The sequence below is a fragment of the Ochotona princeps genome, chromosome 2 (genome assembly GCF_030435755.1).
Source record: "Ochotona princeps isolate mOchPri1 chromosome 2, mOchPri1.hap1, whole genome shotgun sequence".
NCBI lineage: Eukaryota > Metazoa > Chordata > Mammalia > Lagomorpha > Ochotonidae > Ochotona > Ochotona princeps.
Window position 1 is genome coordinate 79,840,089 of NC_080833.1, and position 24,529 is coordinate 79,864,617.

The 24,529-nt window shown below is 49.0% G+C and overlaps 1 protein-coding gene across 1 annotated transcript in view; it reads right to left on the reverse strand.

The window, feature by feature from the left end:
- The window catches only part of ABCA4 (ATP binding cassette subfamily A member 4), a 122,142-nt gene that overhangs the window by 45,902 nt on the left and 51,711 nt on the right, over window positions 1–24,529 (reverse strand). Inside the window, exons 12-20 of the mRNA XM_012926016.3 lie at window positions 17,477–17,682; window positions 16,720–16,896; window positions 14,626–14,848; window positions 10,761–10,982; window positions 8,722–8,926; window positions 6,886–6,951; window positions 4,415–4,504; window positions 2,600–2,774; window positions 112–243 (exon numbers count right to left, since the gene is read on the reverse strand). Coding sequence (XP_012781470.2) covers window positions 112–243; window positions 2,600–2,774; window positions 4,415–4,504; window positions 6,886–6,951; window positions 8,722–8,926; window positions 10,761–10,982; window positions 14,626–14,848; window positions 16,720–16,896; window positions 17,477–17,682 — 1,496 coding nt within the window. The remainder of the gene's footprint in view (window positions 1–111; window positions 244–2,599; window positions 2,775–4,414; window positions 4,505–6,885; window positions 6,952–8,721; window positions 8,927–10,760; window positions 10,983–14,625; window positions 14,849–16,719; window positions 16,897–17,476; window positions 17,683–24,529) is intronic.

The following is a 24,529-nucleotide window of genomic DNA, read 5'->3' on the forward strand; positions in this document are numbered from 1 at the left end:
GGAGTGTCTACACCTGGGCCCAGAGCTGATGTCTCTAGCAGAGCTGTGGAGGAGGCTGTGTTGGGGGCAGGGGTTGAGCAAAACGGGCACCTGAGTTCCTGTTTGACTCACTGGTGGAAGAGGATGTTGTGCTGTGGACACATCCCGAGGCTCTGCCGGATGGCATTCAGGCTGGTTTCAATGTCCTTCCCCCCAACGAGCACCGTCCCCGATGTCGGTGGCAACAGACCCGTCAGGATGGACCTGCCAGACCCAAGAGTGGTGGCAGAAGAGACAGTCTTGAGGACCGCATCAAGGTCAGAGAAGACACCCACCGGGACCACTGATGATGGCTCTGAATCAACTCCAGGCTGTTACCCTTGCCCAAGTTTCCCACTCAGGGCTTGGCCACTGTGTATCCAACCAGGCCCAAAGCAGGAGACCACATCTACTATTCCTCCCTGCTTCTACTTAACTCCCGGTGATCCCAGGTAAGTCCCCAGCTGCAGCACAAGTGGCCCCCAATGCATTCATCACAGCACCTAGCCCAGTGCCATGTCTGCTAGGCAAGCAGTTGTTGGGTGTTGAAGAGCCCAGTGCCACCACAAAAAAGCCATAGTGAGAAGCACCTCTGGGCATTCATTGGGCATTTATTGACTGGCTGCTGGAACACAAGGCAGGGCAGTTACTACCCCACTGGCATCATTAGATTCAAAGCACAGAGCATCCAATTGAGGCACTGAGTTTCTTTTGTAAAATATAAAATAAACAAGCTAGAAGGGGTGGGGCACTTAGGTCAGCACCAGCATAAAGGCCACACTTCATCGCCAGACCCAGTTAGTTTTGTGCTTCCTGGTCTGGTGTGCGATGTCTTAGTGGCTAAATCCTTCCCTTGTGGGTGCGAAATTCATGTCCTGGCTGCTCCACTTTCCATCCAACTCTCTGCTTTTGTGGCCTGGGAAAGCAGTTGAGAATGTCCCAAAGCCTTGGGACCCTGCACCTGCGTGGGAGACCTGGAGGAAGCTCCTGACTCCTGGTTTTGGATCAGCTCAGCTTTGACCATTGTGGCCCCATGGAAAGTGAACCAGCAGATGGAAGATTGTCCTCTGTGCCTCCTTATCTCTGTAAATCTACCTTTCCAATAAAACAAATGAACAAAAACCTTGGTGCTTCCAGGGCAAGCTGTATTTCAGCAGTTGGTGAGGTCGTGGATTTGCACTGAGGGGCCCTATGTGCAGTCTGCGGCTTTCTACCCAGCACGGTTACCACGCAGAGAAATACGCTGGCTCTGCAGCTGCCACACCCTGCTCTCCCTGCTAGCTGTATTTTAGAAGCCGAAATCCCCCGCTGGTCAACCACTAGAGGGAAACAGAACCAAATGCAATGGCAGCAGCCCCACATTCCAGTTGCAGGGCAAGGCGCCGAGCACATTCCAGTGCAGGGTGGACACTGCTGTTCCTTCCTGGGGCTCTGCAAGGAGCCAAGAGCCTCCTGGGCCGGGATCATGTGGCCGGCCGGCTCCAGATGACCCTGAGGCTGCCTGTCCCTGTGGAAACCTGGAGCTCATCCTCCTCTTCACAGGTGGCGCTCTGCTGCTTGGAGAAGCCTGGGAGCCTTCTGGCCTGCGAGGTGCATGAGGAGCCCTTGGTCTTCCCTGAACTTGGCCTTAACAGCCAGGCTGCTTCCCCTACAGGGCCTTCTTTTTACTTTCTCCATAACCTCAAACAACCCACCAGGAGCCCTATGCCAAGTAATTGGTGGGGAAAACAATGCTTATTAATACTTAGTGGTATCCCAGTTAGGTGGGGGTGAGGGTTGTCGTGAGAATGGCCATGGCTTTGTCATCCCCATGGAGGACACAAACCCTGGAGAGGCCGGGGGTGGGGGTAAAGTCTCAAGTGTCAAAAGTTAGAGGCAGCTGTGCTGGAAGGACTTACTCATGCCTTCTCTGAACCACTCCACTTTGGTGGACTTGGGAAACTCCCGTAGCATCCACACAAAGGGGCAATAAACTAATGCCACCTCCCCACTGAGCTTCTTTGAAGCTATATTAATTTATATATTTGAAAGGCAACGTGGTGTGTGTGTGTGTGTGTGTGTGTGAACACGTGCACATGAGAGAGGAAGAAAGACTCTTTCATCTGCTGGTTTACTCTGTGAATGCCTGCAATAGCTAAATAGCTAGGGCTGGGCCAGGCTGAAGCTGGGAACCTGGAACTCTATCCTAGTCTCCCATCTGGGTCGTAGAATCAAGTACTTGGGCCAATAACTGCTGCCTTCCATAGTGTACATGAGCAGGAAGCTGGACCAGAAGCAGAGAAGAGATACAAACCCAGTTACTCCAATATGGGATGCTATTGTCCCAAGGGATGGCTTCTCTCTTGGCCACAGTGCTTGCCCCCACTCCCCGGGCTTCCAGCAAGTGTCAAACACAGCTGTCTGTGTCAGGAGCTTCCTGCACCGCAGTGGCTTGACACATTCTTGGAACCCCGACAATGCAGTGCAATTTTCCCCCCATACAAATTCTTAGTAAGAAGGGACTGTGACAAACTGGGAAGGAGTGAAGCCAGGGAGTGAGGGTGGCACAGCCCGCTCGCAGCCTCCTGGGCATGGCACTTACAAGGTGGTGGTCTTCCCGGCTCCGTTGTGACCGAGGAAGGCAGTGATCTGGTTCTCATAGAAGGTGATGTTAAGGCAGTCCACAGCTGGCCGGCCAAAGGGCTCAAAAACCTTCACCAGGTTCTTCACACACACCCCAGGAACCAAGCCTGGATGCTCGCGTTCAAAGAAGGAGTCTGGGAGGGAACGAATGAGGGCGTGATACACACAAGGTTTTCACGGACACTCTCCCCATGGCTCTTCCTTTAAACCATTCTCTCCTGCCTGTCGGGTTTCCTGCCCCCGTGGCTGAAGCCATGCTCACTATAAGACAAACTTTATAGCAGTGGTCATGGCAAGAGCACCAAGTGTTTTATTTAACACATACTACTTGTTGGGCCCTGTTCCTGGTGCTTTCCACGCCTGACCTATGGGATGGTTTTATTACGTTCATTTCTGTAGAATGATCTCTCAAAGTCACGCAACTTCCAAGTAGCAGAGTAGGGATCCAAAACCTGAGTACACACACATGCTACTGCCTGTGGGGAGTTAGCTCGGTGCTCATCTCTCACAAGATGCTGGGGGATTTTTCCTACATTTCTGGCAGCAGTTCAGGCTCCTTGTCTCCCCCAAACCACCTTTTCCTTCAGACTCCAGTCCATTTCTGGCACCACCTTTTGCCCCATAACCTTAGCTCGAGTCTGAGTCAACTTCCACTAAAACAGACTTCTTGCCCATCAGGATTCCAGAGTTTGCCAATGACCGGGTGAGGACAGTCCATTCTTCCTCATCACTGACCTTCAAGACTCAGCCTTCCCTGTCCTTTCTGGTCCATACCCCATCCGAGACAGATCCTCATAATATAGTCTCCACTCTGCCTGGTCTCCAGACTCCTCCATATCCAATTTCCTTGACTGTCACAATTTTGTTACCTCAATCTTTAAGTTCTGAGCTTCACCCCCAGGTGTGTGTGTGTGAGGGTGTGTCTGTGGACTCCTTTGTTTTGCTTATTTGTGTACCTCCTTGCCTTGCCTGTGGCTGAGATGGGCTGTTCCCCGATTCCCTGTGGCATCCTTGTCACTTTCGTCCTGGAGGAGCGGCTTCCTGAAGCACTTGTTGCCTGCCAACCTGCCCTGGGAGGAGCTTTCTGAAGTTGTACCTGAGCGGGGAGAGGCCACACCCTCTTATGCAAGGTCAGGCCAAGACCAGCGACCAGGTGCCTCTCTAAACCTAGAGCATGTTGGCATTCTTGGAGCAACACATATGCTTATAGAATGAAAACCCTGGGGAGAAATACAGAACTAGAGGGAAGGGCAGGGCTTTGGTAAAAGACACGGGAACAGCCCTTGTCGGCCTGGTGCATCAATTCAGGACCGATGAGGTAACCTGCATTGTCAGGAAAGCCTTCTGATGATTCGAATGAATGACTTCTAGATTTGTAAACCGTGAGTGAAGGGTCAGCGGCAGCCCTGGTACACAGAAGCATTTATTTTTGTCTTTCCTTGAAGCTCATATCCGCTTTGAGTCGCAGTGACCCCAGTTATTGTTCTTGCTAAATCCTCGGAAGTCAGCACGTTTGTGGGACTCACTGGGGATTTGCCTAACAAGGGCACAAACATACCACATGCTCCAGGAAATATGTGTTCACGTCTGGCCTGGACCCTTCCATCTGCGCATGTGCGGCTGGACCCTCAGCGGCCGAATCGGACTCCACGCTGGTCCCCCAAGGCCGGTTTCACTCGGTCACCCTTCTCATGAGGGGGTTGGCCCGGTACTAGGGGTGATGGTGGATCAGGGCCTGTCTCCTTGCTTCAGCCCTGGACTCTTAGGGTTTTACCTTTTGTTCCTCCTGGGTGTTCGGGATCTTCCATCTCCTCTGTGATGGGCTCTGTCTTTTCCAGGGCCCTTTCCTCTCTGGTTGAACACCCTGTGCCGACCAGAAGCCAATGTTACTCTCCAAGTGACAGCTGAGAATCGGAGTAGGCAGGCTAGGAGGGTTGAGAAGGAGGGTCGCTAGTGGGTCTTCCACCGCAGGGGGAAGACGCTGCCCTTGGGAGGTCAAGTCCACGGCCCCCAGGAGAACAGCCCCCAAGCAGCGACACTGCCACGCCCCCCCGCGCCCCTTCCCCACTAGCCCCAGCCTCTGACCTGCCTGGAGGTGGGAAAGCACTCCAGCCGGATTGTGCAATCTGTGCCCCACCCAGAGGGAGTTTTGTAACAAGAGCTCCAGACTTTTGAGTTTCGCCTCATTCTCCTAATGTGCCAGGGGAGGCCCACAATGTCAGAAATTGTGATAGGAAAAGAATGAACACAACTCAGGCTGGATTTGAAGTGAGTTCATTTCCTTTGGCTCATCACCAAGGCCTTTCCACCCCAGTTCTAAGCATGTCAAGGTCACGGTGGGCATTGAGTGGAAGTCGGCTATAGGCTTTCTGATAGGCAGCTGGAGAGAGGGCTTACCTGAACAGCCCACCTAATGGGCATTCAAGGGTCTTGGGGTTAACATGGAGGTGGAGCCTGCTGGGGTACAGGCCTGGACAAATTATGGTGTGTGGTATACACACACACACACATACACACACATGTGCACACACACACACACACACACACACACACACACACAGTTTGGTTGGAAAGGACATCAGAACATCCCGGAAGGGGAAGAGCAACAGTACAGCCAAGCAGCTAGAGAGGAAGCAGGCACCGGAGGAAGCCACTGTCGCCTCACCTCTCAAGGGACTGGTCTCACATGCACCTGTGTAAACAGGGCCAGGTTGCTGGAGCTGAGGCAACCAGCAGGGCCTCTTTGCTTTTCCTGGTTTTGCAAGAGGTGCCAGGGGTCTGCTGGTTAGGGATACACCACCTTTAGAATGTCCACCTCTGCTCCCCTCAACTCCTTCCACGGTCTTACTAACTCTCATCCCACACACACGTGTCCTAAAATGGCAAGGGGAAATGCCCAGCTGAATAGCTTAGCTACTAGAGTGAGGCTCTGCCCAAGAAATGAATCCAAGTTCTAGATTTTTCTGCCATGAACCTGTGTGAGAGCCTGACACCTTCTGATTTCCCGTTCCTCCTCCATGAAAGGAAGGGCCAGGGTGGAGAGAAACTCCGGTCTCGCTGATTTCTGAGTTTCAGGGATCTCCGTCTAGCCCATGAGGCAGGTAGCAACTATATTTGGCTGTGGTCGGCGGCAGCGTCTGCGATTCACTTTGTGCGTTTGTCTTCAGATTTTTTTCTTGTCTTTTTGAGAAACTGAATATTTGTTGGGATGGTAGAGGGTGGAAGATGTCCATCAGGCCCCATCATTGCTTGGCATCAAAATGTTCCCTGAACACATTCCTGTTTTGAAAATTCTCCCTGGTGACAGTAAGATAGCTTTCTTATAGTAATTTAAAGATTCATAGATACTGCAGACAAACTAGTAGAATGGAAAAACACTGGACTGCTGAAGAGCTGTTTGTTTGAACCATCAAAAGCAAAAATCCAAACAACTGCTCAAGTCTTTTGAAGCCCTAGACGAATCCCCTGGAGAAAACAAACAACCATCTTAGGGTTTAAAGGCTCAATCCTGGCTCAGGCCCAAGGATGCAAAGCAAGGAGTAGGTGGGTGAGCCATGGAGCATAAAATGTTTCCTTTGGTTCAGAACCTCCTGGCTCCGAGACAGCCCCTTCTCAGAATTTGTGTGCTTCCACTCACTTGTAGGACTCTCCCCCAGACCCCCTATCTTGTTCAGTAGGGGAGGCAAATTTAATCCCAGATGCACTGTGAGCAATTGCCCTCTTAGCCTTCTCCCTGCAAGCTGCAAGAAAGAGCAATACCACTAGAACGCCCAGCAGAATTTGTCTTGAAGGTCAGTAGCTCTGCCTCTTTCTCTGGCTGCTGCTTTGCCATGGGAGAGTGCACTAATCTCTATTTCCAAAAGGTGCAGAGGAATCCAAAAGCAGCGGATGAAGGCAGGGTATCATGGGATTCCCCTGATCTCAGCTTTAATCCAAGAAGTTGCCACCGATGATGTGCACCTGATGGTGCTTTGGCCTTCTCTTCATGGGGCAATTGAATCCAAAGCGACGAGTTGTTCAGGATCCACAGATCTTTCCACTCTCAGTCACTGACCTTGGTCCAGAGACTCATGAAAGATGGGCTCTCAGCATGGAAAGGGCAGAGCCTGCAGGAAGCAGCTGACTGACTGAAAACGACACCCTGAGATGAATGGCCACACCACAACCCACACAAACCCTGCTCCTGGCTCCAGGAGCTGATTTCAGATATGAAGGGGTTTGGTTTTGAACTTTTAAATAACTCACCTTCACCGCCAAGCCAATAGGACTCTTGTAGCAGGAAGTACCAGGGAAGTGGGGTGCCATAGTCTCCTAAAAGCAAACAGGCAAATAATGAGAAAAAGCCCGAGACATCTCCCCACCCACCCTACCAGAGTTCTACAAGCTGTGGACTCTGTTAATCTAAACCTTGAACGGAAACTATCAGTTTATGCCTCACGGACCATTAGGGGGCCATCCCTTGCTACCATAAAGACCACTCTTCCCAACACATTTTAACCCAAAAGGTCATGTGTTTTTGGGTGTTACCAAAAATACCAAGACTGATGATCTGGGTTGACATCAGTTTTCCAAGAAAATATTTTATTAAAGAATTAAATCATGGTCTTTGTCAGCACTTGCCAGATAATGATAACAACGATAATCACTACCATTTGTTGGATGCTCGTTCTGTGACAGGCGTGGCTGTAAGAGCTTTCCATGTGTTATGTGATTTAATCCTCAAAACAACCCTAGGAAATAGGTTTCATATTATTCTTGTGAAGGAAAAAACCATGGTCCCCTGACTTGGAGCCATCTGTCCCAAGTCACAGCTAGTGAATGGAGTAGACACATGGCAATTCCAGCTCAGGGAATCAGGTTCTCACATTGCTGTTCTAAAGCTTTTCACTCCCAATTCTCCCGGATCCACCTGGGTTTCAAGAAGAAGACCCCATTTGCACGTTTTGCTGCCTCCAAAAACGGTTTCGTGATCATGCTGTCTGTGCTTTTTAAATACTTGTCACGTGTGTCTGAGTTAGAGACTGTATTATAAAAACCCTGGATCAACAAGATTCAGATGACTTGGGGCTGGTGAACAACCATAGGACAAAGAGGTTACTGGTTGACTGGAGAGACCACCCCAGAGGAGATGGGCTTCTCCAGCTCCCAGGAAATGCTAATTTGCAGGAATATCTGATTTTCCACAGAGTAAATACAAAGCTGGACAAAGAGCCCATTTTGATCCAGGAACTTATTTGTTATGCTATAGATTAACTTAATATGGGCACTGGAACTAGCACAGTGAACAGAACAGCTATCTGCTCCCATGGGTCCAGCTTCACGGGGCAGAGTCAATGACCACACACAGAAAGATCTGTCAGGTGGTGATGAGAGTCTACAAAGTAAAGGAAAGGAAGGCCCAGGGGCATGTGAACCACATAGCTTATACAGCAGTGGATATCTAGATACCTTTCACCTGGAAAGACGCCCATAGTAAGGCGACTTTGGGACACAGACTCAGACAAAATGCGGAAGCAAGTAGGCAGGTGGGGGGGTGGGGCATGGAACACTGCTCTGTGAGATGCACGGGTCCACGAGGGCCTGCAGAGGAAGGGTACTCGAGCGGTATATGCTTAGTGAAGAGGCCGATGTAGCTGGAACAGGGGCACATGGAGATGGGAAGGACATGAGATGAGGAAAAGTTGAGTCTCAATAGTGAAGCATCCTGCAGGCCAAGATTGGATCATTGATTGAAAAATCAAGCCTACAGATTTGTACAGAGAGGGCTGGCACCACCTGACCTCGATTCTGAAAAGATTGCTGTGAAAATAGTGTGGAGGTGAGAGTGAAAGACAGAGACTTGGTCTGGGAAGGTCGTGGTGGAGGAGGGGACAAGGGATCAGACCGTGATCTATTTCTCAAGAACAACCAACAGGGCTTGCTGCTGAATTTATGACTGCTGCATTTAAATGCCAAATGTTGGCTCTGAGAAAGAAAATTCAAAGAGCACGGGAGGGATGAATTTGATACTAGAGGAGTGTTGTGGTGGTAGTGGTGATTTTAAGAACTTGACTACCTTTACTCTTTGGGGGAGCCACTCACCTGGGAACACCTGGTCCAGGTACCAAGCAAGCAAGCCATACAGAGCAGCATCAAGGAGCATCATCTTCATGGAGAGCAGGAAGCTGAATTCATCCCCTTCCATGGGACTGTTCCCAATGTTGCTCCACTGCAGCCCCAGACCTTGCTCTTCAAAGCGAACCAGGTACTCAGTGCCAAACCCAAAAGCTACAGGAGAAAGCAGACTCTGCCGTGGACCAAGCAGAGAGCACACAGGAGCTGAGCAGGTGGTCTTCTACCCAACCCAACAGCACCCGAGTACTCGCAAGGGAGGGAGGAGGATTGGGAGAGGGTCCATGTTTCATCTGAGTCTAAAGCTACCCCAGGAGGACTTAAGACAGAAATTCTAGTAGGAATGCCTGTTAGGCAGCAAGGACCTCTGTCCAACAACCAGTGGGCTACCTCTCACCTGTTAGATAGAATGTAGCTGAGCTGTAGGGTAATGGGGAAGACAGATAGCATCCAGCATCTCTCACCGGAGGACCACAGGCCTCTGCTCTCACCTTTTCAGAACCCTAACTCTACAACCTCTTTGGTTAAGAGCCCAGATAATTTGAGCTGTTTTGTAAGATTCCTACTAGAAGGGTCCACAGTCTTCAGGTTGGGTGTAGGGCATGGGCTCATGACCTCCTGAGATCTGGTAGAGAAAAACTTAAGCTAATATGGATGAGGGCTTTGCCCATCTGCAGACCAGAGACCATTCTTTTTCTCGGGTTCTATGCATGAACAAGTCAACTGAACATAATAGGTGCTCAGGGAGGGTCTGAAGGGGAGGTGCTCCAATTAGGGCACAAAAGCACGTGCAGAGGGATTGGCTGTTCCCATTTCCTCTACTCTGAGGTCCTTGTAGTTTGGAGGGTTCTGGGTAGAGCTCAGAGTGGCTTTCTGCAAAAGGAAGGTGTCCTTTTGCTATTCATTTACAAACACCATTGTAAAAAAAAAAATCTCAACCCAGGTCCTGACCTCACATCCTGCTAGTTGCCACCTTGCAGCTTGGCAGCATATCTACACACTCAAGATGCCAGCCTGTGGCCTCTAAGTAGCATCTGTTTACCCAGTGACTACCAAAATAGCCCAGCTGTGCCCACAGGCTGAGTCATAGGACTTCTCACTGCAACCCATTGTGTTCAGCTCTGAAAACTGGGTGCTGCAAGTGGCTGCAGTTAATCTCTTATTTTACATGAGCAATCAAAGGCAAAAGCCCTGGCAGCTCTGGAGTCAAGGAGGTTTGAGCCGTGAGAACGAGTTAGACTTCAGATCTTCCCCCGACCAGAGGCCAGTACCATCCTTTCTTAACCCCACAACACCAAGGCGGGGGAATTCTAGAAAGCATGGAAAACTGTACCCGCCAGGACCCAAGGCTGATTAGCCTGGGCTAAGCAAGGGGAGAGTAAAGTGGCCTGTTTGAAAAGGTTTGGGAAAAAAAAAAAAAAGCACTGTGTATGGGCGTCACAAACCAAACAGTTTGTTTATCTGATAATCAAAAGTCAAGGTCTGGAACTGTGGCCTGGCCAGGGAACTGGCTGTCTGCACCGGCTTAGTCTGTGTGCACCAGCAGACTACATCAAAGGCATGTGCAGAGGGCATCTAACTCCAGTGGTTTTGGAATGCAACATTTTTAATTTGTTGGAAACATCCTCTGGACAGTCAGTTAGAGGGAAAAACACCTCATTTCTGATTCTTTCCAAATAGCAGGGATAGAAAATCGAATGAAATGGGTCCCCTGGTTCTTCTTTTATGGATAAACCCAGATGCCCCTGCGTTCAACTGGTTTTCTAATGACTTCCCAGGGCAGGTCAGTGAAGCACGCTGGGCAGGCAGTAGCTGTCAGGGTTGCTCAAGGGGCAGCCACTTCCTCTCTTGCCCTTCCACTCCTCAATCTTCCATTAACCCTTGACCCTTATGTCCTTTTAAGTCAAAAGGCAAAGTGCACCTCCTCAAAGGGCAGATGGCCCCCAGGAACGCCTCAGACCCCACCTTGACCTAGAGGAAATGCACTGGGCTGCATCCAGGTGCCTCACCACGGCCATCTTCAGCTCTGCTGTCAGACGGTCCTGCCAGGCGAAGCACAGGATATGGGGCAGGTAGAGGGTGAAGTAGATGACGCCGCTGCAGGCTGCTGCCAGGCTGGCCTTGGAGAAGAAGGTGCTAAGCAGGAAGCACTGCATGATTGTGGCCGTGGAGAAAGCCAGTAGGAACAGGAAGAGGATGAACGGATCGCTGTAATGCAGGATTCTCCCATGCTGAAACCAGAGTGGCCACATGTCAGCAATCGCCACCACCTTCTATGGGGGTGACCAGTGTCCCCCAAAGTCCTCAGCCTTGGAAGGGTCTCTCCCACCAGCCTCTTATTAATGCCTAGATGTCGTAATGCAGACTCTATGTGCTGAGTTCCTCTCATCCTATGCATGTCATTTCCTCTGGGGAAGGGTGATTTGTCACATCATTAGCATCAGAGTACCTGGGTTCAAATCCAGGCACCTTCTTCATTTCTGCTGCCTACTGATGTGCACCCTAGGAGGCAGCAGATAATGGCTCAAGTACTTGGTTCCCTTCTTTCTCCTGACCCAGTTGAGTTTTCAACTCCTGTCCTGTAGGCATTTAGGTATGAACCATTAGATAGGAGATCTCTTTGTCTCTATCTTTTTCTGTCTGCCTTTCAAACAAATTATTAAAAATGGAAAAAAAAATAATCAGGGGACCTTTAGGCTTAGAGGGCTCCAGCACTCTGGGTTTCTGCATAAACAAACTGAAACCCAACACAGAGTAACTTAATCAGAAGCCACCATTTAATCCCTGACTAGGACTTTTACTTCAATCAAATATTTCTTTGTTTTTGCTTCTATGCAACCTTAGTAAAGTCCTCAACCAGAGGTGGTCTGGAGCAACCCAACTTATCAATTGCTGTTTATACAAACTCATTGAAATTTCAGTAGATGCAACATTATCATGTTGTGTGAAACAAGCTAGACAGAAAGACAAAATGTGTGGAAGCTAAACTTTAAAAAATAAAAAACAAACCCAAAAAACCCTCCATGTCACACAGAGTGTTGATTACTAGGGTGTAGGAAGATGGGAGGCATAAAAAGAGTTTAGATAAAAAAATAAGGGAACTGAACATGCCTCACTAATTGTGACAAAGATATTAATATGAGTTGTTACCAATAAGGGAAGTGGGCGGAGGGGTATATGGGAACTCTGTATTACTACCTCACACTTTTTGTTTTGTCAATTTATAATTTTTCGGAGGTAAAATGCTAAAAATTGTAATGTGCCTAAATTTATTTCGTAACAGTTACTATCTGTGTGAAGTGAGCAGATTCTTGGTAGGCGGATAATAGTGTGGAGAAACACAATAAGAGCTAAGACGTAAGTCCTGAGCAGTAATCATGAGTGTCCACTGCAATCTGCATGTGGCAAGTGACAGGAACAAGAGAGGGGCCAAGGACTACTCAGAATTGTGCCTGGGGCTTGGCCTTCTCACACCACCATCCATACTTGTATCCCAAGACTTGTTACTCACACAGGTAACAGTAATCAATCCAGATCAATTGGAAGTGGATGGATCCTCCCTGTCCATGAACATGGTAAACATAAATATCACAGAGCTTGCAAGCAACATTCTGTGTCTTTCATAGTTGGGGGTGGAGGTAGCCTTGGCTAGCAACTTCTGCTAAGCCAGCCACTGCCAGTTATATTATAGGATATATGAAGAGGTTCAAATGTACCACAGGCATCCAATGAGCTTTACTCTTTAAACACATCTCTAGAAACAGACAGATCACCCAGTGTTTCCCTCAGGAACATCAGAAGACAAAGGGGCTCATTTAATGAGTGGATTCCTCTCTGTAGAAAAGAAGCCAATTAGCAATATATGTGATAGACCATGAAGGAGCAAATGAGCCGTTTCTCCTTCATGTTTTCATGCCTGCTGGGCCCAGACAGACCAGGTGGAGAAGTAGAACACAAAATAACAAAGGGGAAATGCAAGAGAGTCTGCTCAGCTAGAAGCAAAGTCAGACATCCAAGTGTTTCTGACTTTGTGTGTCAGTAAGTACTCTATATCACACTGGAAAACCTCAACACTTTTCCTTGACCAGGTGTAATTCCACAAAAAAGTAAGCCCAGAGCTGAAGCCGGGGCTTTTGGCTGGAAGACCATTAAGACAACTGTTATTCTTATTGGAAGAATGAAGTCAATTTTTTATCCCAGATCAAAGTGAAGTTCTTAACTCCTAGAGCTCCTTGATGGGCCCCACAGTTTCACTAGCCTTGACTTCCTCTAATGAACACTTCCAATTGTACTCACTTCCAGTTTCTTTCCTGCAAAGTTGTGACAGGCTAAGATGGCAGAGTCATACAAAGGGAAAACTCTATTTTGGGGTGGAAAGCTCTGTTTCCGTCATCACTGGAACAATGTCCTGGTTCCCAGAACCAGAAGCCCTTTTATGCAAGAAACTAGGTGAGCATTTTTTGCCTCACGTCCTAAAAGCTTTGAAGTCCTGATGGCCCATGCTCAGAAAGACAGATGTCAGTGTCGCTTAGCAGCAATGAGTCAGGCAGAGCCTCTCCCTAAGTCAGACACTTATGCATTTTGACACCTTCCATTGAAGACACAAAATATCTTGGCCCTGGGGAAAGGGGCAAGCTGAGAGATGGGGAGGGGTGCTGGGGGGTGGACAGGACAGGGCTTCTGAAAAATACAAGAGGGTTCAGCTTTCTCCCCTCATCTTAATATAGCCAGTATCCTTTGCAGATTCAAACCCACAGCCAGCTAGGCCCAGGTTGTCTGAGTCAAACGACCTACAGCTGAGCAGTGCTTTGGGCGGAGTTCCAGTGCCAAGTGTGGCAGCGGCCACGGCTCACTGGTCACAGGGCAGCACCTACAAACAAACCCTTCAGATTCAGGACTTCTTACTACTGAGAAAAGGGTCAAGAGTTGCTTTAACTGGATGTATGATAGAACATTCTGGGATCAGGTAGACAGTGGTGGTGATCTGGTATGAGATGGGGACCACTCAGTCTGCAGGGATCATAAGTATTGCTTAATACAGAGAGGGGCTTAATATGCTGTTGGCAAAATAGAATAAGCCTAATGAGGTCATATTGGGAACCTGCAAAGACAGAAGTCTCAAGATCAGACCAAATTCCACCCAAGAAGGTATCAAAACTACTTCAATGTTTTATCCTTATCATTCAACAAATACAAACATCATTTACTGAGGAGGAGCTAGAAATGTAAGATAGCAGAGTGTTGTGAAATAGTATTTTATTTCCAAGTCTAACTCAAAAGAGGGCTGTATGTTTGCAGAGGATGAGTGGATGCCTTGTGCGTGCGGCTGTAAAAACTCCTTATCTCTGAGCAAGGATTCCAGATTCCACCCTCAAGAATGGAGAGCTCTGGGGGATTTGCAAGGCGGCAGTTCTGTGGGGGAGCCATGTATGGCGTGACCGGGATGGTGATGATTAACTAGCTAGTTCAGGTCTCCTGCCCTAATACCACGGCAGAGGGCGCTCCGCATTCCAACCCTGGCCAGTTGTTGGAATGGTAATCCCAGGAAAACACTCCCTGAGTGCTTGAGCAGACATGACACCTCTGAACACACACTCATCCTGTGCAGGGCTCTGCTAACTCCAGCTTCCCCAGATTGTCATGGAATGGAGCTGGGGGAAAAAAAACTGTCCAGAAGTGGGGGAGGGGAGGATGCTAGTGGCTCCTGGGAGGAGACATTGCCTGTCTGAGTATCTTTTGTCTTTGCAGAGATGGTAGGGAAGCCAGAGGTAGATCTTGTTCTCTTTGGTGGTCAGACTAACTTCATGAGCAAGAGGAAATGTAGGAGGAAGAAAATGACTAGAAATGTTCTAGGCCTTCTCCCATCAGGCTTACCATGATGAACAGCGTCAGCAGGAAGATGCTCATTGACATAATAGAGAAGCTGTCCAGGAACCATGTGCACCAAATCACCGTATTGGAGACACCCTGATTTTTTAAGGTCTCTTTCAGTCTCAGTTCCTTTTCTAAGACGATGCCCTTGACTGTCATGGAGACAGAGAAAATCCACGCCAGCACCATGAAGACAGGGAAACAGCGGTTGAGGATGATCATAAAGCTAAAGCAAAGGGAGAAAAGCAGGGTCACAGAGCGCCCCACACACGCTGGAAGTGCAGGCATGTTTGTCTAAGACAGGTGCTGAGAACAAAGCCCACACGGAGAAGGACAACAAAAAACCTTCACCGGACATTCGGTGGCAGGCAATCTTTCCAAGAAGCATTACTTTTCCTTGAGAACAAGAAGGAGGCCTTCTGGTTGGTCCAGATGGATACTTTATGAAGTTAAACATTTCAATAAAATCATACCATCTGTGTCATGCACTGTAGATCTGCCTTGTAAGGCCCCTTGGGGACAGATTGTAATCCTGATGACGTGGGATATGATTAGGATAGAAACCTATATGTGCACTAACACGGATGCCCAAGAAGAAAGAGCCCAAACCAGAGGGCCTGATAGGAGGGGACTGCATCACTGGGCTCCCCAAGAGGGATTCAGTCTGCCTAGTACTGTCTGCCCTGAAAGGTCACATCCTAGGTAGGCAAGAAAAGGCGTGGAAGATCTACAGCATGGCACCCTCAGAAGGCACCTGACCCACCAGTAAATGGGTCCAGTGGCTGTTGCCTCAAGCAGCCAGGTTCAGGTGGTATGGGCTGAGACAGCCACCCCAGCCAGTAAAGAGATCACATTAGTGTGAACTTTGCTCGTCTTCCCTGCTGTGCTAGTAAATCCCCTGGGGTTATTATCTATCGGAAATTGTTGGGTGTAGTCGCAGGAAGAGTCCAATTCCAGCGGGAAGGAGTGGAAGCAGGGTTTCACTCAAGATGGCCCCAGGGAGAGCGCACACACCCTTATAAAACATGCACTTCGGAAAAGGGCCACCAGAGGACTCTCTCACATTGAGTGACCCAGGTTCCCACCCCTTCCCCCACACCTGCTCTGGCTCCCTGGGGTCCTTGCCATGCTTATCTGAAGAGTGGACCTGAGCTTTGGCCACTGGCTCCAAGCTCCACGCTCTGCCTGTTGCCCAAACTACACTAATTGCACAAGAGTTCTGTTAACCTCTTCTATCTGCTGCAACTGAATTGGAGTGTGGAGGGAGGCTTTCCTGCATCCAAACTGGGTTTCACTTGCCTTTTCAGCTGGGAACTGGGCTACTGCCAAGCCCCTTGAACTGCCTGAACTCCACAGACACACATGTACATGATGGTAAATGGTTCTGGTTGGTTGTTTATTTTCCTAGGGCTGATGGTTGGTTTCTGCTGGGTCCTGGGAGTGTTCTAGCACTCTCTGCCACAATCGGTGAATGCTCCCAGCCCTCTCTTTCTCTCTGTCCCTCATATGCATGTTCAGCAGAAACAGTACCCGACTTGCTTAGCCTGCTGCTGGCCAACACACGCCCCGGCTGGGGATGAGGGTGGTCGGGGAGGAAGGGCAAGCTCATTCAACACATTCCTCTACCTTTTCATTAAGCACGCGTCATGGGAATGTTAATTAGGAAGGAGCCACATTACTCCGCGGCTCCCAGGAACCAGCCCTACTTGCCATGCAGAGTCCAAAGTTGCTGATTTGGCAATCGCTGGGCAGACACTCTGATCAGAGTCCTTGCACATACCAAATGTATTATGTAGTGGGAAATTAAGATAGACCTCACCCCCTCCCCCAGTCTCACTCCCCTGGCCTTAATCTTCACCTTCTTCTTGGCACCTGCAACACCCTTTTTCTTTTCTTTCTTTCTCCCTGCCCTCCATGTCTCTGTGGCCCTTGCCAGAGGAGGCAGGAGCCAGGTTCTTCAGCCAGAGCTCCCGTGTCTCTGGTCTGGCCCTGGTCAATGGGGTTCCCTCCAAAGACAATGAAGACTCCAGAACTCCTGCTGCACTGCCCCCTCTCTCAGCACTGGCTTAGCTTGCGGGGAGGCAGCTCAGGACTCACGAGTCGTCCACGAAACAGGGGTAGGGCATCTGCTGCAGGTAAATGCCAAGCGGTGCTGCTGCGGGGGCCTGACTCCTTATGATCCCCTGTTCCACCATGTCCTGCAGATAGGCAAAGCCTCCCCAGATGTAGCGGAAGTCTTCCACGGGATCAGCTCGGGGCCCGGAATCCCAGTACCTAGGAAAGACACAGGAGGGAGAAACAATGGATGTGTGACCAGGCAAGTGTGTTCACAACTTAGATCAATTATAAACATTAGGCACATGTAACTCTAAAAGGGACTTTCTCTCAAGGACTCCACTTGAACTATACAATAACAATTTTTTAAAAGAAAGATTATTTTTATTTGAAAGGCAGATTTACAGAGCAAAGGGGAAAGAGAGACACAGAGAGAAAATCTTCCACCTGCTGATTCAACCTCTAAGTGGCCACAATGGCCACAGCTGAGCCAGTCCAAAGTCAGGAGCCAGGAACTTTCTCTGGATTTCCCACATGATTGCAGGGACCCAAGGACTTGAGCCATACTCTGATGTTTCCCCAAGCCATAAACAAGGACCTGGACTGGAAGTGGAGCAGCCAGGACATGAACCGGTATCCACATGGGATGCCAGTGCCACAGGTGGAGGACCAGCTTGCTACATCATCATACAAAATATTTAACTTTGTTTTATGGATTTGTAGGCTGAGTTCCATCTCCATAGTCACTCTATTCCAACTGACTTGAGAGCAGCCCAGCAAGTTCTGCCTGAAATATCACCTGTCTTTGATCTTGTTGGTCTTCTCCACCACATCAATGTCCATCCGAATCTTGTACTTGACGTGGGGTGGCAGGGAACTGGTCCAGGGATACATGTCCGGGAACACCACACCAGCCCAGAACCTGTTCTCCTCCAGCAGCGACAGAGCCCGGTGGGTGAGCTGAATTTCGTCATCGTAGCTCTCAAATTTATCCAGGACCAAACACTGCAGAGGAATACAAAGGGTTGAGGGAGATGGCTGGTCCCAGCTGCTTCCCCCAGGAGATGAGGCGAAGGCTTAGGGACCTCTAAACTCATTGTTTGCCTAACCCTGGAGCCTGGGGTTCATTTCTCAATGTGGCTGATGCAGGGGTGCCCCGGGGACTCAGAAATGCTGATTTGTTCTCATCCCTGCAGAGTGAGTGGGACCTCTTTTCCCAGCCAGCCAAGGCTATCCAAACATGCCAGTTCTCCAAATGACAAAAATACTCAACAGCTCTCACTCCCCAGGTTGGGGAGGTGAGGGAGTGGGGTCATGCTGGAGAAGGGCTACTTTGAAGATCAGAAAGCCCTGATGATAAAAGAGTTTTAAAGAGAGAGTGAGAGCAGGAGAGAAACATTCTTGATGTGGAACTTTCCTGGCCTTGTTCAACCCACAGGATGTCCAGCGGAGGGACAAGCTGGGAAGAAGAAAGCAAACCACAGCCTGGCCAGCATGATTTTCTCAGAGAGAGCATTTCCAGCCATCATTTTATGACGACTCATTCTGGGAGAGAAAGCACTTCCCTAATAAAAGAAATATTCTCCATTCCCCCCATCACCCCCAGGGAAAAGCAGAAAGCATTACAAGCAAAAAGGCCAAATTGAGAGTTCTTTGAACTTGCATTTGAAGGCTACTCCACTTGGGTAGATTCGAGAAAGCTTGCATTGGGGTTTTGCCTTAGCTCTGCCCCTGCCACGTGTTGGGGGCCTCATCTTGGCCCATTTGTTCACTGAATGCTGACTGACCGCTTATGAGGTGCCAGAGCATGCTCAGCTCCAGGAATACCAGGAAGAAAGATAAAATCTCTTTCCTGAAAGAAACTCAAGACCTCATGAGGGAGAGGGTTGGAACAACTGCCAACCACGCCACAGCAGGTGCAGATTCGGAGGAAAGCAGGCCTCTCGCAGTCTGGCAGGTCTCTTGCAGTCCGGCAGCCCAGGGGAAGGAAGGGCATAGCTGAGTCTACCAGGAGGGGTCAGGGAGGGCTGCCTGGAGGAAGAGGCTCCTGAGTAACAGGAAGATAAGCAGAGGGTAGCTGAAGGGAAGAAGGGGAGGCATGTTTGGTTCAGGTACAGGTACAGCATGTCAGGGCGGGCCCCCAGGCCTATACAAATAGAGCAGTAGCTTCCATCCTAGAACCTTGGACTTTGAAAAGACAAGTGCACAGGATTCATACCCCACATCATTCCATCAGAACCTTGAGAGGCAGAGGCCTGGGCACCAGCATTCTGTAGTTACCACCCAGGTCCTTGCAAGGCAGAGGAGAGTCAGGTGGACGGAGGTGAATGATGAGGATGGGACCTTTGGCACTGCTGTGGGATTCAGCGGCACAATCCACCAACTTGGGCTTTTAGAATGCAGTTCTGCAAGATTATGGAGAAGGCCTGGGGGAATCCACATGATGTGCAGGCTTTAAGGAAGAAATGACTTCTACCCCAGGGCCTGGTAACTGCATGATGGTACTGAAGAGGGTTCAGAAAGGTTGCTGGGGGGAGAGGGCGAGACCCGCCTGAATCATCCCCTCCCCTGCCAGAGCCTAGATCTCTTCCTCTTCCCAACCGCAGGCTGGGGTGGGAGTGGGAGGGATGGAGCAGGGTTCGCCATATGGGAGCCACGGAAGAAGCCACTTGCTCACAACTCTGTTACCCTCTCCTTGCAAGCCCAGCGACCTGGGGAGACCCACGTGACCCCTTAGTTCATGCAACTCTATAACTGGCAACAGGAGAAATGAAGAAAGAAGAAATAGGGCCAGACTTTGGGGACCCCATTGCCAAACAAAGTGCCCTTTACACCAAGGAGAGGTGGGCCAAGTGTAGTCTTCACAGAGACCCCTCACTGCTGCATCTCACACATATGCATGCACGTGCACGCACACACACACACACACACACACACCAGTGTCAGGAGATGCCTGACACCCAGGCATGTTGTATTTGAGCCACAAGGTCATCGCACACCTGAGCAAGTCCACCCCACCTCTGGCTCTACTGCAGGCCTCACATCTTATCAGTGGGGAGGGAAGGAAGGCAGCAGCTTGGTAGCCAAGCAGCAGGGTGGGATGGGGAGGATCTATAGGGCCCACTTCTAGTAGGAAGTGGAATTGGGATTCCTGCAAGAATTACCAGTGCATGCAGTCACAGGTCACAAGGTTAAGGGAAACAGAGAGCTTGCTTTAGTCCACTGTTTTCTCACCAACAGGCATGGCCCTGCCTAACCTTGGTCAACACTTAAATGAGATAAAAGACTGGAGAACTTCTCAATAGATGTTTGCTTCTTCTGGAAGGAAATAAGATACATTATTCGGACAAAAGGTTCTTGTTTGGTTTGGTTTGATGGAGAATCTTTTATGCTTCTTCCCACAGTCCCAGATCAAGGGCCTGACTCCAATATTTGCCAGTACTTCTCCTAACATTGGTGCAGGGGCAGGGGGGCTGCCAGTCCGCTGCTTAGACAGGGAGGGTTCCTAAATGAACTGCTTGAACATTTAAAAATTCTACATTTACACTCACTTTAAGGAAATATAGATGATCTGCCTACAATGATGAATGATACAGTAATCTTGTTCTATCACATAGCTTACAACTGCATCTATAGCTTTTAGTTGTGGCCATTAGAGTGGATCTGAGAGCAGATTTATGAGAGAGCATTTTTGGGGAAGGTGAAAGCTATCCTTGGCAGTTCATCTTGCGATGCATTCATGGACCATCCTATCAGTTCGCTCGGAATCACAGGCTCTTGGACACACAGGTTGAGGGGTCTTCAGCGTCCTGCTTACTGGTGAAGAGGCTGGGACCAGAGGAGCAAAAGGCCTTGCCCATAGTCACACAACTCAGAAGCAGAACCTGTCTCCTGTCTTTAGCGTGGGGCCCTCTGTGCGCCACTCTTGGTGATCACCCTGACAATAACCGTGTGCCAGCCACACAGCCGGGCACAGCGTTCTCCTGTCCTAGAGTAGCACCATCCAGAGCAACTTTATTCAGCCACAGAAACTGCTCTATAATTACCCTGTCCCTGTCCGATATGGAAAGGTAAGCTTGCAACCATATAAGGATAGTTCAGCAAGTCTGTGGGAAAAAAAAAAGTAAGTTTCGTGGCCGTCTTTGGGTGCTGCAGTTACGTCACTGCTCATGTGGGATCTATATCCCAGACAGGAGTGCTGACGTGGAGTCTTGGCTCCTTTGCTTTAGCACCCTGGTAATGTGCACCTGGGAGGCAGCAGGTAACGGCTACTGTGCTTGGGTCCCTGCTGCTCACGTGGGAGACGCTGACTGAGTTCTGGGCTCCTGGCTTCAGTCTGGCCCAGCCTTGGTTGCTGAGTCCTCCGGGGAATGAATAAGTGGGCAGATATCTCTGTTGCTTTGTCTCTCTGCCTTTCAAACATAATGAAAGTAGATGTATTATTTTTTTTATAAAAGTAAGTTTATTTTGGTGCAAAAAACCCTTAAACTTATACACAGGAGTATCACAATATGCGTTGTCCATGAACTTTTTGAAGACCTCCTCCACCCCATATGCATGAATTTCAAACTTTCTTGCATTCATATAAACTTGTAAACCTAGTTCCTACAAACCATTTGAAATATCTTTGTCTATATGGCTATGGAACCCTCAAAATACAGCTTAATCCAGTGCCATGTCCAGCCTGTCCCTGGAACAATATTTTCTTGTGATAGGAACTCAGCAAGTGTTTACTGAGCTGAACTGATCTAAATTAGGAGTCCCGGATGCTGCAAGTTTAGCCTAACTATTGTCTGTCTCCAACACAGTCTTGTGTGTGCAAGTCATATGATAACCCAGAAGAAAGCTGAGTAAAGGGACTTTGTTGCTATGATGCTAATGATGATAAGTGCTTAAAACAAAAAGTGAATGAAAGCAAACACATTTTAATAATGTGACTTTTAGAGCGACAAGCTCCTTGTCTTTGAACACCCTTTCATGTCTTGGCGGGGGTGGGGGGGAGAATCTGTGCTGGAATACACGGCTGATGTTTTCAGTGTTGACCCTGTAAATGACGTGGGCTCCATCCTGGCTGCTCTGTGAGGTAGCTGATTCATAGTCATGCTTCCTGATGCATCCTCCCCACCCCCAGCTTGGTACCCTGATACTGAAAACAAGACTTCAAACGCTCATTTCCATGCTGCAACATTTGATCCATTTTCAAAGTTGTTCTGCTTCTCTCTGCTTGGAAAGTCGCAGACAGAGTATCTAAGAGCCCAGCAGATCCACGTGCCTTCCGGTATCTTGTTACCTCTGTTTCCCTAACTGCAAACCTGAGATGGCCCTTTCTCCCAGGATTCTTCTAAGGATCACCTGAGACAAATTGCGGGAAGGACTCGACAGGTGCGCCTCCCTGTAAGAGTAAAACTAGGTGCTTGTTGGTGGCCTCACTGTGTGTGCCACACTAGCCCAAAGTCCCTACTAACCTTTTATACCTTCACAACAGCCACACGAGATCAGTCACTGTTGTCAGTTACGAGGCACAGTGAGGGAAGACAAACTTGGTCTTCAGAGGACTATGTGCTTTTAACCACTACACTATACTACAGGGTTTCTCCCAGACTCACACAATACTTTTTTTTTTAATCATTGCCTTTGCAAAAAATGTGGGAAGTCAACATCAAGTGATTCTTAAGCTTTTGCCACGTTACCTTTATTGGTGACAGCTATTTGTGAGGAATGGCAGTTATTTAAACTAAAGATCTGGGAACACAGCCCATCCTGAGCAGATCCACAGGTTCCCCCCTGCCTGGGAAGAACAACGCTTTGATTGGAAGCCGGACCCCATGTCCCACCTGAGTGATGAGGGTGTGACCACAGGTCCTCACTCACTGAAGTGCATGAGGTGCTCCTTGGCCCATTAGGTGAAAGTAGGTGGAGGAAGGAGTTGCCAGGCTAATTCAGAGTGTCTTCCCCACCAGTGCTTCCTGTACAGCAGTGTGGAAGCTGCCTAGGATGTGAGTCACAGTACCTGGGTTGTCCTCCAGGAGATGACTCATGACACAGCCATGCAAGCTCACGGGGAGGTTGCCTGCCTCACGCCGAGTGACCCCATTCCCTCTTGATTGTTCTGAATCCCCAAGTAAAAATCTTGGTGGATGGGCACGCACATGAGGGCGTGTTTGGCAAGCAGAGATGAATGATGGATCTGGTCTGATTGGCTTGTCAGCTAGGACTCACAGGTTTTGATGATGAACTTGAAGCCTTGGAGTCTAGCTATAGAAAGCCACATGCTATTACACAGAATGAAACTTCAATCCTGGATGTTAGGGAAGAATGTAGATAGACAAGAACATGCTAGTGTATGTTGCTCAACGTAAATCCAACATCACTTCTGGGAAAAAAATTCAGAAGACACCGTCAATGAATGAACAGACAGGATCTTGTGGCCTGCGAGGCAGATTCTGGGCAAATATTGACTTTTAATTAGACCCTTTACCAGGCTCCCTGGCAGCATTAGCCATCAAACAACAGAAGGGATATCCCAGGCCCCTTGGCTTCCCAGTTGCCGTCACTAGACCTGTGATAGCTCCACCTTGGTCAGGAGACCACACCAATCCTATTGCTCAGCAAGTGGTGCACCCTGGTGGAAGAACGTTCAAGCCCCCTGGGAAATGCAGACATTTGTTTACACACAGTTAAATCAAATGCAACCTTGGGAGGAAACACTATAGTGGCAGCCGGCTTCCTTCTCCAACTGCAACCAGTGGAGGCAGAGCAATAAAGAAAACCTTTGCTTTTGATGTGAACTTGATAAGCCAAGGGGGTGGGCACCCTGTGCTCATGCTGTGACAAATGCACTTGGATGTGTAAGGAATGAGGTCTTCAGGGGCAGGAGAAGCCCTTGTTTTCAGAGCTGTTGGCTCTATGATCTTGCCTCTCTCCTGACGTCTTAACTCCCATGCTGAGGCTGAGAGCAGAGAGGCTGAGGGAGGCCAGTGGAGGCTTCAGGAGGTCCTCCCCGTGATGGACATAGACACAGGACTGGTTCTGAAACGGGCCAGTGAATGTGGACGCTCATCCCAGAATGGATTTCCTGGCAGATGGAAACCATAATGGTCAAGATTTATTTTCTGCTACATGGAAAATGCCACTGGATGAAAGAGCTTTGGGCTGTTTGGGTTGGTTGGGATGGCAAGTTAAAGGCCAAGGGCAATGTAGTAAATTGTGAACGTTGGGTAAATTGAACAGGCATGTGAAGCATTTACCCACAGAGGAGTGAGCAAAACATACCACAGCTGGAAAACAGAGTGGCCAGAAACGCACAGCTGCTTCAAAAAATCTTCTTGTAAAATAAGTGAATGAAAGGCAAGAATGAAACAAGATAAAAGGTCAAGATGGGGTGCAAAGATGCTAGCTAGGGCAAGCCACCAGGGTCGCATCCTGGCTGACAAGTGGCAGGTATTTCAGCTCTCAACGTTTCTATTCTTAAATAAAGATTTCCTTCTTTCTTTATTTGAAAGGCAGAGATGCAGACACAACACCTACACACACACACACACACACACAACCATCCACTAGGTCATTCTCTAAATGGTCACAGCTCCCAGAACTGGGCCAGACTGAAGCCAGGAACCTGAAACTCCATCTACGCTTTTCCTGCGGCTGCAGGTGCCAGAGATTTGAGTCATCCTCTGCTACTCTTCCAGGTGCAGTAGTGGGAAGTTGGATTAGCAGTGGAGCAGCAAGGACTTGAATTGATACCCATTGGTTTGCCAGCACTGCAGGGAGCAGTTTAATTCACTGTGCCACAACACTGGCCCCTTTCAAAGTGTCTTAATCATTCTGCCAATTCCAGCAGGCGGATGTTCCT